This window comes from Pogona vitticeps, chromosome 7 (assembly GCF_051106095.1).
Source record: "Pogona vitticeps strain Pit_001003342236 chromosome 7, PviZW2.1, whole genome shotgun sequence".
Lineage (NCBI taxonomy): Eukaryota > Metazoa > Chordata > Lepidosauria > Squamata > Agamidae > Pogona > Pogona vitticeps.
In genome coordinates, this window is record NC_135789.1 from 27303914 (window position 1) to 27320889 (window position 16976).

The 16976-nt window shown below is 47.4% G+C and overlaps 1 protein-coding gene across 2 annotated transcripts in view; it reads left to right on the plus strand.

Annotated features, from left to right (window-relative positions):
• The window catches only part of ZZEF1 (zinc finger ZZ-type and EF-hand domain containing 1), a 63794-nt gene that overhangs the window by 10697 nt on the left and 36121 nt on the right, over positions 1-16976 (plus strand). For both annotated transcript variants that reach the window (XM_020812137.3, XM_072978459.2), the window contains exons 4-17: positions 1049-1220; positions 2008-2207; positions 5670-5880; positions 6737-6853; positions 7769-7947; positions 8195-8293; positions 9598-9689; positions 10511-10659; positions 12197-12308; positions 12906-13121; positions 14016-14116; positions 14286-14455; positions 15848-15978; positions 16345-16415. In XM_020812137.3, the coding sequence (XP_020667796.3) occupies positions 1049-1220; positions 2008-2207; positions 5670-5880; positions 6737-6853; positions 7769-7947; positions 8195-8293; positions 9598-9689; positions 10511-10659; positions 12197-12308; positions 12906-13121; positions 14016-14116; positions 14286-14455; positions 15848-15978; positions 16345-16415 (2020 nt within the window). The remainder of the gene's footprint in view (positions 1-1048; positions 1221-2007; positions 2208-5669; positions 5881-6736; positions 6854-7768; positions 7948-8194; positions 8294-9597; positions 9690-10510; positions 10660-12196; positions 12309-12905; positions 13122-14015; positions 14117-14285; positions 14456-15847; positions 15979-16344; positions 16416-16976) is intronic.

Genomic DNA, 16976 nt, shown 5'->3' on the forward strand with positions numbered 1-16976 from the left:
GGATGGGGACGGGCGGTCTGTGCAAGGCTTGGTGGACTCCTCCTGACTTGCTTAAAGTAAAACAGACTCATTCCCAGAGTCCTCCATGGACCGTTAAAAAAAATGCTTTCTTTCCTCCCTTCGTTTTTCATTCATACGCAGATACTTTTTGGGAACTAAGAGGCTGCTCAAATGCCCTTGAGGGTGATTGCATGGGCTCTGCCGGCGACGCATTGCCCGTTCCCGTGGGTGTGAATCATTTTCAGTATTTGTAGCCCCCTCCTGTCTCGCAAGATCATAGGGTGGGTTGCGGAACCGTATAGGACAGTTTAGACCTAAGATCTTTTTTCAATCAGCTGAAAATTAAAGCAGTTGGGACCGCGTAATGTTAAAAGATTAAAGCCGTTGCAGTCAAACCTGTGTCGGCCAAGATCCTCAACCCCCCCCAGAGGCGCTAATGAATAAGCAGGTTTTGTCTTGGCACCCAGGGGGTGCCGGTGTTGGCAGAGTCGTACCCTCTAAGTTGCCGGTCTGAAGACAGGAGGCCCATTCAATTAATTGCTCAGTGAGTGAGTCACAGGGATGGGAACTTGAGTCTTGGGACTCCCTGTTGAGTTGGTCTTAAGTTGCACCAGTGACTCTACTCGGTGGTCCCCCCCCCAACAACCTGGACTCTAATCATTTCCCTTTTTCCTGGGGGTGGGGGGGAGAAGCTTCTTTTTATTAGGGATTCAGTGCTTGATCCTTGGACCCAAAGGCTTGCCGACATCCCCGGTGGGTCAAAATGTAAGTAAATAGCATTGATTTAGTAATTCTGCTCTCTGCTCAGACTAGGAGTTGGTTGCAGGTCTATGGTTTATAGGCCTTTTCTATTGCTGCTACATTATTAGCTGCAAGGGAATTGAAAAATATCTCTCTTTTTGTATACAAACCAGAGGGATTATATACTGCCCAAAGCATGAAAAACAGGTGCACAGGACTACACAGAGAGGAAGGCCGAGGTCTGGAGGTTGACCGTACGGTTTCTAATCATCCTTTCTTTGTCCCTTCCCTGGCTGTCCTTTCGCAGAGTGTCCGAGTGACTTAAGTGGCACCCAGGAGCTAGAGAAACTCAAGTTCGTTTCCAAGTGCTACGCTCACATAGAGACGTCCTCCAATTCCGCCGATATTTACAAAATGGTAGACGGAGAGACGTTTTCGTTCTGGCAGTCGGACGGGAGCGCTCGATCCCACTGGATACGGTAAGACGAGTTGCCCGGTCTGTTCTATGATGAATAAAGCCCTATTTCGGTAAAACGGCTCTTCTCTCTGTACCTGGGTGAATACAAACTGGTGATTTTAAAAGATCAAATGGATTTAAATCACAAAAAAGTGAACAATTGATTTCTTAAAGTTTTCAATCATCCAAAATGATCCAGTTTTTAAATTTTAAATTAGGATTTGAATCAAATCCACTCTGCAGTCTATTCCAAACCATTTTTCTACAAGAACAACTAGCATAGCTGGTATAATCACCTCTAAAGCGTGTTATATTTGCTAGTTAACGTAGTTGTTTTTTCCCCCCCTAGTTATGGTGATCCGTTGAGGGATGGTTTAAACACAACTCGTTTAAAACTAGTCGGTTGGGTACTGGGAGCTAAAAAAATTTTTTTTTAAAGGAGAAAACAGTAATTTTGTGATGGTCCATTTCAAATTTGGTGACTCCTTATAAACAAAATGTTGTTACTTTTTTTTTTTAAAGTGAAACGGCCATGTTTTTCTTAAAATTTAAACAAAGTTTAAATGGTGTATTGTGGTTTGCACTTTAAGAGAAGCACCGATAAAGGGAAACGAGTTTCTTGTCGTGCCTTGGGACATAAGAAAGCCACTTCTGAGAACTGCCTTCACTGGCTTTCTTCCGTTGCTTTCGTCTATTATCTGTCGCAGGCCTTCTTAGGGAAGATAGTCCAAAGGATCCCCCTTCTCCCCCCCCCCCCCCAGTGCTGCCATGCCCTGATCTCTTTCATGTCTCCTTTCTCTGCCTTGCAGTTTAAAGATGAAACCCGAGGTCGTCTTGAGGCACCTCTCCATCGCCGTGGCCGCCAGCGACCAGAGCTACATGCCTCAGCAAGTTACTGTCGCGGTGGGAAGGACCGTCGGCAATCTCCAGGAGGTCCGCGATGTTCACATTCCCAGCAATGTTACTGGATATGTGACATTGTTGGAAAACGCTAACATTAGTCAGATGTGTGAGTCAATAACAATACGATTGGTGTTTCTTCTTTTTCTAGAGAGAAAATGGCTTTGGAAGAGGAGGGGAGGAAAATTTTTGGAAAAGCAGGATGCCGAGTTTTGGCTGACTCAGTGAATTGAAATTAATGGGCTTAGTTTGCTGTCCAGGCTCCCCCCTCCCCTCTTATTTGTGTTACCAATGGCCCCTTTCTTCCCAAGTCCCGTGACATCGTTGTCATCATCAATTAATTAATGACAGCAGGGGCCCCTTTATCTGAGGGAGTAGGATCCACTGATTCCTTTATCTGCAGTCTGAAAATACTAAAAATATTAAAAGAAAAATCCTAGAAATATATGTTTCTAAAGGGGGAGTTATCAGAACTGGCCCCTAGAGGGAGCCAGAGACCACACACAGTATAGCATTTGCTAAGGAAATATATTTCCACCCTGTCATTTCCAAAACTGGCCACTAGAGGGGACCAAAGACCATGCTATGTATAGGTTGCGTTCTCTGCAGTTTTCAGCATCTGCGAAGGTGGGGAATACTTGAAACTGATCCACACGAGGTTCCTACTGCAATTCAACCTATATACAGTGGTGCCTCGCATAGCGACGTTAATCCGTGCAGCAAAAATCACTGCTAAGCAATTTTGTCGCTATGCGATTTTAAAAAGCCCATAGAAACACATTAAAACCTGTTTAATGCATTCCTATGGGCAAAAAACTGACCTTAAAGCGAAGATCCTCCATACGGCAGCCATTTTCGCTGCCTCTAAAGCGAGGAATCAGCGCGAAAACACAGCGGGTGGCCATTTTTTTTACCCGGTGGCCATTTTGGAACCGCCGATCAGCTGTTAAAAAATCATCTCTTTGCGATGATCGGTAAGCGAAACAGGGAACCGATCATCGCAAAGCGAAAAAACTGCATAGGAAACATCACAATGCGATTGCTTTTGCGATTGCAAAAAGTTCATCACTGTGCGGTTTCGTCAGTAAACGGAGCGCCCGTTAAGCGAGACACCACTATACTGCCTCATTAGTGCAAACACTCTCTGGCCAGTATTAGTACAATGACTACTACTGCTACATTAATATCCTTCCTTTCCTCCTCTGAGGCCAAGATGATTTTTGTTGCTTTCCCCCTCCCTGCTTTATCTGCACAAGAGTCTGATGAGGTTGTCCGACCCGCCCAAAAAGCACCAACTTAAAGCAGAATCGATCTTTCCTCTCTTGTTTTCCAGAGAGCTGGGCTTTGAGAGAAAGGCCCGGCAGCCTGTTTTTGCTGCCTCCTGCATGCACTCAAGTAGAAAGGAAAGAATCTTCTTTATTTTTTTTTCTAAAGAAAGGACATGGAAAGTGGATTCATTCCCCTTGTGGTTTTGCAGGAAGTAGCCAGGAGGTGCGGTTGGCGCTTTAACGAAAGCCCAGCTTGAAGAGACAGGAGCTCCCCTGGGAGACAGAGAGGGGGAGAGAGAGAGCCGCAGGCAGGGCTTTTAAACCGCATGCTTTGGCTTTTAAGTGGAAACGTGGCTGTTCAGTAGAGGGGGCCACCCTGCGGTGATGAAGCGTGTTGCTATCTCGAAACCATGGGTTAGCAATAGGTTTTCATTCAGAATGGGTGCTGTCCCTTGGTAAAGGCTATTTTCTATTACAGTGTGGAACGTATCAGCTGGACAGACACCCTAGCATGAGAAGAAGTGTTGCATTTCTCAGAATTTTATCTCTTCTTGGGATTTTGGTCCAGTCACTGGCTAGGACCAGCCCATGTGCCAATATCAGACTTCAGCGATGAAAGGCTTGTCAGTTTAAAAGTGGAAGAGGGCGAATGGCCTCTTTGCCCATGGGTAGGGGATCGCCCAGAGATGCAGAAGTGTCTGAATTTGTAAATTTAAAAAAGGAAGCGAAAAAAAAATCCCTATCAGTAACCTGATAGGGATGTGTGAGGTCTTAAGGAGTCTTCCGCCATCTCCAAATGTCACCTAATTGCAGAAGAAGCCTTAGAGACGTACAGATGGCCAAATGGCTTCAGCCACTCAGACTTCTCTCTAAAAGGGATATGCAGGGCTCAGTCGGAGCAATGCTTCTCTCAGGGCGGCACCAGGAAACCCCTCCAACACGTGTTGTAGATTTTTTTTAAGTGTCTGGGAATTGAACATTTAAGAAATACTTGTCCGGGGTGTAGAGATCAAGGGTGTTGCCTTCAGCTTGTCTGCACTTGGGAACGAAGCTAGGATGAGCCCCAGGAGTTTAAAACGGGCTGAAACGGGTGGCCGGAGACGTGATAGGATTGCCTTGCTTTCACTTGTCTTAAAGCAGGTTTGGAGCCTGTGGGAAAGCTTGCCCGATCATTGTCTCATTCGGCTCACAAAGCAGCCTTTTTTTTTTAGCCTGGAAGCAAGCCAATCCATAAACAGGTGCCCCTCTCATCCATGTATTGACGGCCTCCTGACCTCTTGCTATGTGTTCATAATAATAATGATCTTAGAACGGCAGAGCTGGAAGGCACCCTCTGGACCATCAATTTCAGTTCCTGACAAGGCGGCCCCGTGGGGGAATCGAACTCCCGACCTTGGGCTCAGCAGCCAGATACGCCAACCACTGAGCTCGCCACCAGTTCTTTGATGCCTTGAGTGTGTAGGTGTTGTAGGTCAGAGGAGCAGAACAGTCCTAGTTTGGATGCTTGGCTCGAAACCGGTCCTCCTCTGCCTTCCGTGTAAAGGATTCAGGGGAAGTAACCGTTTGCTGGAAAATTTTGGAATTGAGTTTCCCAGATGATGTTCCTTTGTTTTTCCCCCACCCCAGCTTTTTTAAAATTATTATTATCTGGCTTGGTGAAGAATTGGTGCATTTTACGAAGTTGTCGTTGATCCTGTTAAATATATTGCCCATTTGTGGATTGTATTGTCACCTTGAATGTGGGGTCATCGCATGGCGTGGGGTGAAGCCCCAATTGGAAGCTTGGCATATGTTTGGTACGGTTTCTGGAAAAGGCTTGTCTGGGGGGGGGGAATGGCGTTAGGCGATGATCGTCGACTTTCTGGTGTGCCTTGGAGAGCTGGTGGAACGGATGCTCTGCCCTTTGAGGACAGGATGATGGGGTCAAATGCTTTTCACGGCTCGGTGAGGGACCGAGGCGTCAACCCAATCCCTCCGTTTTGTCCCAAGTTGCAATGGGCTCCGCTGTACATCTGTTTCTTAAAGATCTCTCTCTATATATATATGTTGCAACTCTGTATGTATTGACACTAGATGCTTAAGCTGTAAATGGGGAACCTGGGGCCCTCCAATTATGGTTGCTCTTGAGCCCACCCTCGATAGCCCCGATTTGGGCTTGGAACACTCCTCACCCGTGGAATGGGATTCCCTTTTAGCTTTTCCGAAGCCCTCTTGGGTAAAGCTAAAACTTCTATTTGAGCTGTTGAGCTTTCGTCCCGGGCAATGGCTGGGAGAAATTACCCTGGTTTGCTTCCCATTGACAGACGTACAGATCAACATCAAGCGTTGCCTGAGCGACGGGTGCGACACCAGAATCCACGGCCTCCGGGCCACGGGCTACCAAAGGGTGAAGAAGGGCGGTGTCTCCGTCTGCGACGCTTCGGCGATATGGTACTGGTCACTCCTGACCTCTCTGATCACGGCGTCCATGGACACCAACCCCGCCATCGTACAAGCCATCCTGCAGAATACTCAGTGAGTGTCCTCTCTCTCCTCTGGCCCTGTTGTTCTCCGGATAGCCCCCTTCTTTGCCATGAGTCTGTTTGCACCGCAACATGGAGAACCGCAGATGTTTTTCCCCTTCTTGGGCTTTAGGAGTGTAAAATTCATGCAACGAAAAATTGTAAATGTTTGCTGGGGTTGTTGCTGAATTTCAGCTTTATGGTTTGACACGAACTTATCGTAAAAAGCAAAAAAAAAGAAGAAGCAGCAGCAAACTGTGCTGCTTATATACTGCCCTATAGCACCTAAAGAACTCTCTGGGCGGTTTACAGTTTAGTTACACCGGCTACACATTCCCCCCCCCCCCCGCCCAGTGAAATGGGTTTACCTTCTTGCAAAAGATGGAAGGCTGAGTCGGCCTGGAGCTGGCTACCTGAAACCGTTGGGATAGAACTTGGGTCCATGAGGGGATTGAACTTGGGTCCATGAGCAGAGTCTTGATTGCAGGACTGCAGTTTAACCACTTGAACCATGAGTAGCTCTTGGGGCAGGGGGCTGCCTCAAATGGGGTACAAAACTGGTTCCTAGACGGGACCGACTAAAAATGAGGAATTGTCAATAAAACGCAATAAAGTAAGAGTAGCCAGGCCCAGACTTGATGCGTTATCTCACCTACACACTTCCTTTAACCCTTTGATTTGGATTCCTGCCTTGAGCAGGGGGTTCGGGCTTGATGGCCCTCATAGGCCCCCTTCCAGCTCCATGGTTCTGTGGTTCTTGCGTGGTGTTTTGGGACCACCTCCTCGATTTTCAGCCTCGGCACCACTTCCTTGTGGAGATCCACTTCAGAGGGTTTCTAATGGCTCCTTCTCTCCCTCCTGTCCTCCAGGAAGGCGCTCCAGCATATGCCTCCCCTCTCCTTGTCCCCCGGTTCCACGGACGTCTCCAGTTTCTTATCTCCCAGCGTTCTGGAAGAAGTGGACAGCTTCCTCCTGGGAATCACTAGGTATCGCCCGAACGAAGCCAGAACATAAACAGGAGGATGCTAAATAAGTGTGAACAGAATCCCAAATGCAGCTGTGTACTTCAGACCTTCCGTCGCATGTCAAAATGAACTAGAAAAGGGGAAGATAGTGTTGATGTTCACAAAATCTTGAGTGGTGAATGGGGGCGGCAGGAACGATGCACTTCCTCTGTGTCTCCTCCAGCGCTTGCAAATGACGTGTTAACATGGTGCATTTATGTTAAAAACACAAATGTTCGTGTTAAACAGGTAGACAAGGCACCTGATAAATCTGAAAGAATCATTTTTTAAAAAGACTTCTGAAATTTTCTAAGGGGTTGAATGCATTGCTCCCTTTTAACATCAAAACGACAGGTTTAACATCAAGGTGTTAAATCGAATACGTTATTTCCAAGGTTGATAAAGTAGAGTCTTCCTTGGGCTTTTATCGATTTTGTCCCAAAGCCTCTGAGTATTGAAAAAATGTCCTATATATTCCTGACCAGGTCATTTCTGGATGATTTTTCTCTCCGTCACTAATAAAAAAAAATGACTGGGAGGAAAATAGCATTCTCTGTAGCTGCCGCCTCTGTCCAAGGCCCTCTCATAAAATACTGCCAGGGGTCCTCGTTGTTAGCACTGAGACTCTCTAGTAGACATTCCCTCCTTTGACTTGTTTTAAGTCTTATTGCTGCCTCTTACCATAACAGTATTTTAACACTCTGACGCCATCTTGGCTGATTTATTTTTTTTCTTTTGGAAAACCTGTGAATTTACTCCCCCACCCCCCGTGCCCATATTTATTAACCATTGCAAAGACATTGCCAGTCTAGATGGTCTATAAACCTTTAAAAAAAACTTTTAAAACAGAAAGAACTAGAGCATTCTTAATTTTAAAGTATCTCTCCTCTTTCTCAGCTGTTGTGCATCTCCAGACGTCGATCTTACCTTGCTGGCTTTTTCCCTGGCCAGAGGGAGCATCGCCAAAGTGCTGAATTCGCTCAGCGCCATCGCGGGCCATCTGGAGACCCCTTATAAAGCGGCTTCTCTGATCGCTTCCATGGCCAACGTCAGACAAAACTTGCTGTACAAATATGGTAAAGATCGCTCTCCCTACCCCTTGGAGGTAGTAATAGTCCACTTAAGGTTGAGGCTTAGGGAATATATACAGGTTTGAAAAGTATTTGGGACTTTTAAGCAGCCGGCTGTATCCTTCGTTAGTCACGTTTTCCCTCCTGGATGGAAAATACCCCGAGGTGTAGGTTTTCCAACCCTATTTGTAGGTGAGCTTCTGCTCTCAGAGAACAGCTGTGGGTCAGCCCCTCTTTTGTCCTGTTTCCCCAGGAACTCTCTTGCGGCTGACCCTGCAGGCCTGTGATGTCAAAGGAAAGGAAGATAAATCAGGACCCGAAAATCTCCTTGTGGAACCTTGGACTGGGGACGGTAAGGACCGGCTTGGACTCTCGGTCTTCAGAAACGGGTGTTATTTCTGTCTCAAATGGAGTGACGCCCATTGGAGGCCACAGTAGAGTAATCTGAAAGGGGTAAAAGCCTGGATTTGGTTTTGCTCCCGCAAGGGATCCATCCACCTTTCCTCCAGGTGAATACATTAAATCTTTTTTACTGTCACAAATCGCACAAACCAGTGGTTCCTTCATTCGTGTGAATTGGAGGATATGCAGATGGGTGCTCTAGCCCTAAAGTGTCTTACAGACTGCCCACCAGTGTGTGGCGATGGGCTGTCTGGTTGATTTTCGAGAGCTGCAGTGTGAGACAGGTCTTCCCCAAGGGTGGCTGGGAATCCGCCTGGAGCCTCCAAGTGGGAATTAGAAGGGTCAGAGGTCAGATTCTAAAGAGCCAACATTGCCCTTAAAATTCTGGATTATATAGAATCACAGAATAGTGAAGTTTGGAGGGGGCTTCTAAGGCCATCAAGTCCAACCCCCTGCTCAAGGCAGGAGCCCAAATCAAAGCAGAGCAGACAGATGGTTTTCTGATTTCCTCTGGAAGGCCTCCAGCGTCGGAGCGCTCACCACCTCCCAAGGTTCATGGCTTCTATGACTGTACTGCTGCAACAGTAAAGACGTTTTTCCTTAGATTTAGCTTAAGTTGGACTCAAATTATGACATGTCCTGCACTCTGGAATGATTGAGAACAGATCCTGCCCCTCCTCTGTAGGTCTACCTTTCAAGTCTTTGCAAAGGGCTATCCTATCTCCCTTCAGTCTTCTTTTCTCCAGGCTAAACGTGCCCAGTTCTTTCCATCTTTCCTCACGGGGCTTGGTTTCCAGCCCCCTGACCATCCTTCTTGCCCTCCAGTTCGCTGGCATCCTCCTCGAAGTGTAATATCCAAAACTGGATTGTGAAACGCTGAACCACAGGGCCAGATTTATGGGCCATAATCCGCAGCACCCATAAGGAGGGGCTTTGGGATTGCGCTCCTCTGCATCAATGCTTTCCCAGCCTTGGGTCCTCAGGTGTTCTGGGACTACAAATCCCAGAAATCCTAGCCAGCACAGCTCGTGCTGAAGGCTTCTGGGAGTTGTAGTCCAAGAACCCCTGGAGACCCAGGGTCTGGGAACTAATGACCGGGAGGATTGCCATATTTCCATCTCTGTTCTGGGTTTCATGAAGGAAATCAAGCCAGCAAGGAGTTGATCCTGTTCATTCCCAGGGTTGCTCTGTGTTTGAAACGCCCGCCTCCAGAAGGTTCAGGGTACGCTGATGAGACCTGTGTTTTCTTCAAAGGCTTCCTTACAGAGACGGGAAAGAGGAGAGCCAGTGTCATCCTCTCGAGCGGGACCGAGTCAGCTCTGCAGGTCACACAGATCCGCATCAAGGTCTGGACGCTCTCGCGAAACATTCGATGTCCTTTCTTTCGAAAGGGTGGATTGCTTTGTCGAGGGCTGGGGGGTGGGGTGTCTGAAAGTGGCCAGAGGTTTTGAACAGCCTGGAGAGTCTTAGGCAGGCGAGGATGTCGGTTTACGGACTCTGCCCCTCGTGGACTTCGGAAACTCGTCTCCAGACTAACAAATGAGACACAAAACATCCGAGCAGCTGGTTTGTGTAACTCGTTGTCCATTTGCTTACATGCCTTGTGCTTCCGTGAAATTTCAGGCTGTTCCAGGAGGGAAAATAAATCAAAACGCAAGTTCTCCTAAATCAGGCAGGAACTGTGGGTTGAGACGAGGGCCAGCAGCCCTTCAGGAATCCAGACCCTCTCCTGCTGCTGCACTCCACAGAAACTCAGGGAGGGAAATGGCAGATAACTGCTATTTTAGCCGAGTTGTGATGACAAACCATCATTTCAAGAATGAACAGCACACATTCTTCCCTCCCTTACTTTAAGAATGGCTGCTCTTGGATCAGTTGGGATATTTTTCCTGAAATCATGGGAAGGAACAATATTCCCAGGGAATAACTGGGGGGGGCAGGGCGAGGAGGGCTTAATGCGAGTAAAGAAAATTGGAATCTCGGCCAAGGGATAGCGCTGGCCATCCAGAGCCCGTGCTGGGAAGGTTTCCTAGCTTGAAAGGCACCACAGGAACGTCGTCCGTACCTTTGGCTGTGTTACAGCTTTTGTACTCTTTTTCCGGAAACGAAGCGTTTTTGCCTTCTTCCTCCCAGCGCATGTCTGAGGACCGCTTTGTTCTCCTGCCAGGTACGGAAGGGAGCTATCGGAGCCCGGTGCGGCTTGGTGTTCGCTTACAACTGCCCCTCGGAAAAATTTCACGCGGAAGAGCACTTCAAAAGATTTGAGAGCTACGACAAGTGGAAGCTGGAGGATTTCCGGCATTTCTTGAAGACCAGGTAAACGCGGAGAGAAATGCGTTGCGTTGGCCCCTCTGCCGAAATCTTGTTCATTTTCACCCTACCTGCCTTTGTGGGCGGGGACTATGGGGAGGTGGGTGGAGCTTTCGAAGGCCCATGGGTGATGATGTTGCTGCCACGCTTTGTCTAAGAATCAGCATGTGGCTTTTAAACAAGAAGCCTATAGAAGCCTAACAGGCCACATCATTTTGAGCAGCTAAATGATCCCTATTTATTAGCAATACACAAGGTGCTTCCTTGTTTGGTCTTATTGATCCCAGAATTCTTGCTGATTTATACATGTTGTGCTGAACCAAGCTAAATGTGAGTTTTCTTCCTTTAGACCCGTGGTCCCCAAGCTTGAGTCCCCTGGACGGCAACTCTCAGAAATACTGCCCAGCCCAGTGAGTGGTGAAGGCTTCTGGGAATTGTAGACCAAGGATTCCTGGCGACCCAAGCTTGGGAACCACTGCTTTAGAAGACGGGTTTTGGCATCCTATCTGGAGGGTGGTGTATGTCCCTCTGCCTTTGGACTGCAATTCCCAGAATTCCACAGGGTGCCCAGGGAATTCTGGGAAGTGTAGTCCAAAGCCACAGATAGGCACACTTCCAAAGTATCTACAAGTCTGTTTCCATCCAGGCGATTTACTGTGTTTCCCTGAAAATAAGACAGGATCTTATAGTGGTGCCTCGCACAATGAGTGCCTCACACAACGATAAATTCACACAACGATGGCTTTTTCTGAAAAATTTGCCGCCTCACACAACGATGTTTCCTATGGGGAATTTTCGCACAACGATGTCTCTTTTCACTCATTTAAAAGTGCCTTAAACTGTTTGAAACCTGTTTTAAATGCTTGGCATTGATAGTCCAGTTTGTGAAACGTATGCAAACTTAATTTGGTGTTGTTCTGAGTCTTTGTTAATTTTTGGTGAAGCAATGCTTCTCAATGAGAGAGAAAAAAATTCACAAGCTGGACTATCGATGCCAAGCATTTAAAACAGGTTTCAAACAGTTTAAGGCACTTTTACAGGAGCGAAAACGGACATCGGAATGCCATTCAAATGCATTGAGTCGGCTTCAATGCATTTGAATGGGGGATACATTGTTTCACACAACGATGTTTCCTATGGGGATTTTTGCTCAAGGACGGCAATCCGTTCCAATTGGAACAGATTAACCGGTTTTCAATGCATTCCTATGGGAAATGGTGTTTCACAGAACGATGTTTTCACAGAAGGGTTTTTTTTGTTGTTGAAACAATTAACATCGTTGTGCGAGGCACCACTGTATTAATTTTTGTTCCAAAAACACATTAGGGCTTATTTTCAGGGGATAGTTTTTTTTTCATGTACAACAATCTACATTTATTCAAATGCAGTCATGTTGTCGTCTTCCGATTGCTGCACCATGGTGGAGGGTTGCGCTGATGGAAAGGAGAAAGGTCTAAGGAGACCTTGGGTTTGTTCGAGTTAAGCTTTCCACCTGCTGGTCACCGTCAGATTGTGTGTGTGTGTGTGTGTGTTCAATGTGTAGGAGCAACCTTTCTCGCGATGAGCTGGGAGAGCAGGATCCGGTCGGTTGGTTCGAGTTGGAAGAGGAATGGGATGAAGTGGAAGTCAGAATGCAGCAGTGCAGAATTTCTAAGGTAACCTTTTGGTCTCTCTCACTCTGCTGTCGCCGCTGCCACCATTGCAGACGGTTATGGGCCCATTCTGAGTTCTCGCTTGCAGGCTCCCTTTTGATTGATCATGGAACCATAGTATTGAAAAAAACCTAACCATTTCAGTTTATTCCTTGCCCTCCTTAAGGCCATACAGGTCTTTTGTAGTCCTTAATTTGAACACTCTTACTGCAATCTTGCTTGGACACTTTCACCAACAGGAATCATTTCAAGTCATTATTGTTTACTGCCAGTCCTGAAACTGTGGCACGAAAATGTCCAATTTCCTCTTTTACGTATATAGTTGGAACATAAATTTGAATGGTGGTTGTGTTGGTTAGGTTTCCCCAAGCAGTCCGGTCAATCCTGATCAATCAGATTTTGCAGCATCACACTCCTAACGGCTCGTGTTGTGTCTCCCCTTTTAGAGCCCCATGGTTTCTTCTCAGTTTGTTAACTCCCGATTAAAGCATAGAAAATATAGTATGCTGACCCCAGAAGGGTGAAGTCTGGGACGAAAGGGGTGCCACGTCTTCTCCCATATAAACCTTTGGAGGTGTTTCTCTGCTTCTCCTTCCATAGTACCTGATGGTGAAGTTCTTGTGCACGAGGCAGGAGAAAGCCGAGCGCCTTGGGGTGCAAGGCTTGAGCGTTTTCGGGTACCTCCGTCCTCCGTCGGTGGAGCCGGACAGGAGCCAGAGCTGCCTGGAGTGCGGGAAGCCAGAGGGGGATGCCGTGTGCGGGATGACGCTGCTCCTCAAGACGCTCTCCTTCATCCAGCAGGTGGCCCAGGACATGGTATGTGCTCTGGGGTTGACTCTCAGTCCTCGGTAGCCTCCTTGACCGCACAGCCGGTGAGCAGTGTGTTGCAACCCACAACACAAAATGGGGAAAAAAAGGATATTCTGGTTAATAAAATATGGTGAATTATTTTATTCTGAAGCACTTTATGAGCCTGCTTGAGTGGTAAGATCCTCAGACCTTCTTCTCAGTCTCACCATCTTCACAGGTATGCTTGGTGGGGACCCAGGAGAGGGCCTTCCCGGTGGCGGCTCCCAGAGACTCTGGAACTCTCTGCCACTGGAGACCAGCCTGACTCCCTTTTGGCTCTCCTTCTGCAAGCCGGCCAAGACCTTTCTGTTCAGGCCGGCTTTCTTTGAAATAACTGGTTGACTCTTTAAAGGGAGCCTTTTAGTCTGTGCTTCACTGGTTTTTTTAACCTTGCCGTGATTAGTAGTTTTCATATGTTTGTTTAATGCATTTTTAAAAACAGACATTCTAACCATTTATAAGTTGGTTTTTAACTTCGTTTCGTTCATGACTGTAAGCCACTTTGGATCCTAGTTTAGGAGAAAGGCAGCCTAGCAATAATCAAAATGCAGAATAAACCCCGTCTTGAAGAAGCCTGTTCTGTTTGTGTTGGGTAGTGGCCTCTTCCGCCAAGACTAGACTTCCGCCTTTGAGCCCTCCTTCCTGAAAATGGGAGGAAGGTCTCTCTTCTGGGGATTTTAATCCAGAGACCCTTTGGGGGCCCCCATGGGTGGGAGCCCCCGCCCTAGAGTGGGGTTTAAAAGCAAGCGAGCCATCCATCGGCTACCACCGTCTTCTCTGCCCGGTCTCTTGCCCTCCCCGGAAGGAGCCGCCAGGTCCGGAAACCTCCCTGAGGCTCCCCGTCTTGCCATGTCTCCCTAGGCACAGAAGAAAGAAAGCGGCCTACGATACAGATCGTACTTGGACTTCTCAGGCCTGGATTTGAAGCTTTTCTGGAATTTCTACAGTCAGCTCCATCAATTGTAGGTCCCTGGGAGTGACATCTAGGACGGGTGGGTGGGCGGGCAAGTGGATGGATGGGATCCTGTCTCTTGCCTTTCCTTTGAAAACCTGCCTCTAAACGAGCGCTCGTTTTGCTGTTGTGTATGCCTAGACCACAGTCTTGTGCTTCTCCCCCACCCACCCCTTTAGCCCGAGAGAAGAGTGTGTCGATGCACGGATCCTGTTGCTGCGTCTCCTCCAGAACTGCTTCCCGGTGCTTGCCTCGGAGGGCAAAACCACCAAGACTTCGGAAGCGGCTCCGAGCAAGACGCCTGACAGCATAGAAGCGGCGGGGGAACTCTACAAGCATCTGTGTGAAGGTGACACCCCCCCCTCTGGCCCTCACCCTGCCTCCTGAAAACACACCTTCTTTTCACCCGTGGTTCTGTCCGTGGCCCGCCCGGCTCTCTGAAAGAGATCCACCCGGCACCGTATCGGTAGCGTTGAGATGGCGCACTAAATGGTGGTCCTCCTGGGTGTGCTTTCATTGATGAGTAAACATTTATCTATTTATTTTTTATTCTGCTTTATAGAGGGTGGCTTTCTCCCGACAAAGGTGGTGGTGGGGAAACGACCCCAAGCAGCTTGCAATCCTGAAAAGAAGGGAATTAAAAACAAAATAAGTTGTGCGTTAAGAAAAAAAAACTAAATGATAAAACAAATTGAAAGACAATTGAATAATTTTAAACTGGTAAAACGCTAAAAACTAGCTTAACTTAAAAAAAAGTTTTCAGGGATTCCGTCACGGTGGTTAAAAACCTGCTTAAAAAGGTGGGTCTTCAGCTGTTGGAGGAAGGAGAAAAAGGGAGGGGGGCAGCCTGATCTCCCCCCCCCCCCCGAGGGAGAGCATCCCATAGCCTGGGTTCTGCCACAGAGAAGGCGCCCACCTGTGTCCTCATCATCCGTGCCTGCGCTGGCCGTGGGCCCGAGAGAAAGGCCTCCTGGGGTGGATCTCAAGTGCCAAGAAGGCTCATATGGGGAAATTTAGGTGCCTGGACCCAAGCCAAAATAGGGCTTTGAATTGGGCCCGGAAACGGACTGATTGCCAGTCCCATTGTTGGAGCGGTGGCATTAGGTGCCCCCCCCAGTCAGTCGTCCGGCGGCTGCATTTTGAGCCAGCTGAAGGTTCTGTCTTGTAAATTAAAATAAACAATAAGACAAAGCAGTCATCCGGCAGTCAGGCAGCTGCTTTGAATGTCGAGGGTCCAAAGTCCAGGGTTTTTGACAGCAGGGCTCGTGAACGCCTCTCTCTACCTAAACCCCTGAGGACGTCCTGCTTGTCAAAATGGGACGGACGGGTCTGCCTTTTCTTGGCCTTTTCTTTTGAAGATCCATTTATTGCCTTTCCACCAAAGGATTCTTGGGGTGCCTAACAAGCAAGAAGTAATACAAAAACACCCCCACTTTAAATCTCAGCACCTGTGATGCAGGAGTCCTTAGTCGGGGGGGGGGGGGGAGACAGCTGTCTGAAGTGGCCCCCTTTATTTTATTTTATTTATTTATTTATTTAACTTATATGCCGCCCACTCTACCCAAAGGTCTCTGGGTGGCTTGCAACAATTAAATTACAATTACAATATATACTCTAAAATATATAGGGCTTAGTGAGGCCAACTGAGCCTCTAGTTTAGACACATGAAAAAGGAAATGGGATTCAGCTTCTTCTACGTCTTTATTTGTCTTTTTTCTTTCTTTCTTTCTTTGGTGAACAGTGGTGGACAGCAGTAGTGAGTCCACCTCCCTGACGACCTTGAAGCAGGAAGTGAATAACACGCTCATTAATGGAGCAGCCATCTTTTTCCCCCACCGACACTCCCGGCGGGAGCAGCTTTTTGCAATGTTGGTACGTAGCGGGCATAGAAAGGAGAGCCGCGATTCTTTGGTTTTTTTTTTTTTTTTTGCTCCTGGCAGAAACTGGGCCTCTCTTTAAGATCGAGTCCTTAGAAGTCCTCTTGTGGGTGTTTATAGTCTTTTATTTTAAAAAAATTATTATAATGAACAAATTTATCAAAATATAACAGACATTTCATACAAATACATTAGAAAGAAAAAAAAACTTATAAAAATGAGAAGTGGAAGCGAGTGAGTGAGTGTTTAGATGTCATGGAATGTTGGGTCTCCCCGTCTATGAAGCAGGTGCTTCTTTAGTTTGTCCTGCTGCGGAAAAAAAAGTTGGTATTTTTTAAAACAAATCTTTTCCGTTTCTTAGAAGAACATCACAGAGCAGGAACACAAGCCTTCTGTCCAACTGGCTTTTAAATCCCTCTGCACGTATTTCAGGTAAGGAGATGCTTCATGGACTGCTGGGTTTCTCAGTGGTTTGAGTTTTTGGCTGCAGAGCCAGTGGTCCAGAGTCCGATTCCCCTAATTGGGGCCTCCCAAGAGAAAGAGCCAGCCTGCGTAGCCTCGAGCAAGCTGCACGTTCCCAGAGGAACGGAAAGGGTAAACTACTTCTGAATGGGCTGGAGAGCTCAGTGGTTAAGGTCTCTGGCTACAGAGCCAGAAGTTGGCAAGGACTGGGCTCAAGGATCCGTTAGGTCCCTTCCAGCTCTGCAGTTCCAAGATGATGAGGATGATGATTGTACTGGCCAGAATCCTATTGGCATTTATGGAAGGTTTGCGTAATTTGTTGCAGCTAATTGTAGCTAATTGATGCGATGCCAGGATGCATCTGCATTGTGCAATTAGGCATGTGACCATGTATTCATCCTTGGACATGCCCAGGCACCCCAGTAACTAACCGCAATTAGCTTCTGCAAGTTACTCAGACTTTACGCAGATCTCAGGCACAACAGAAATAGGATTCTGGCCACAGATTGTCCCGTAATGAATATATATTTC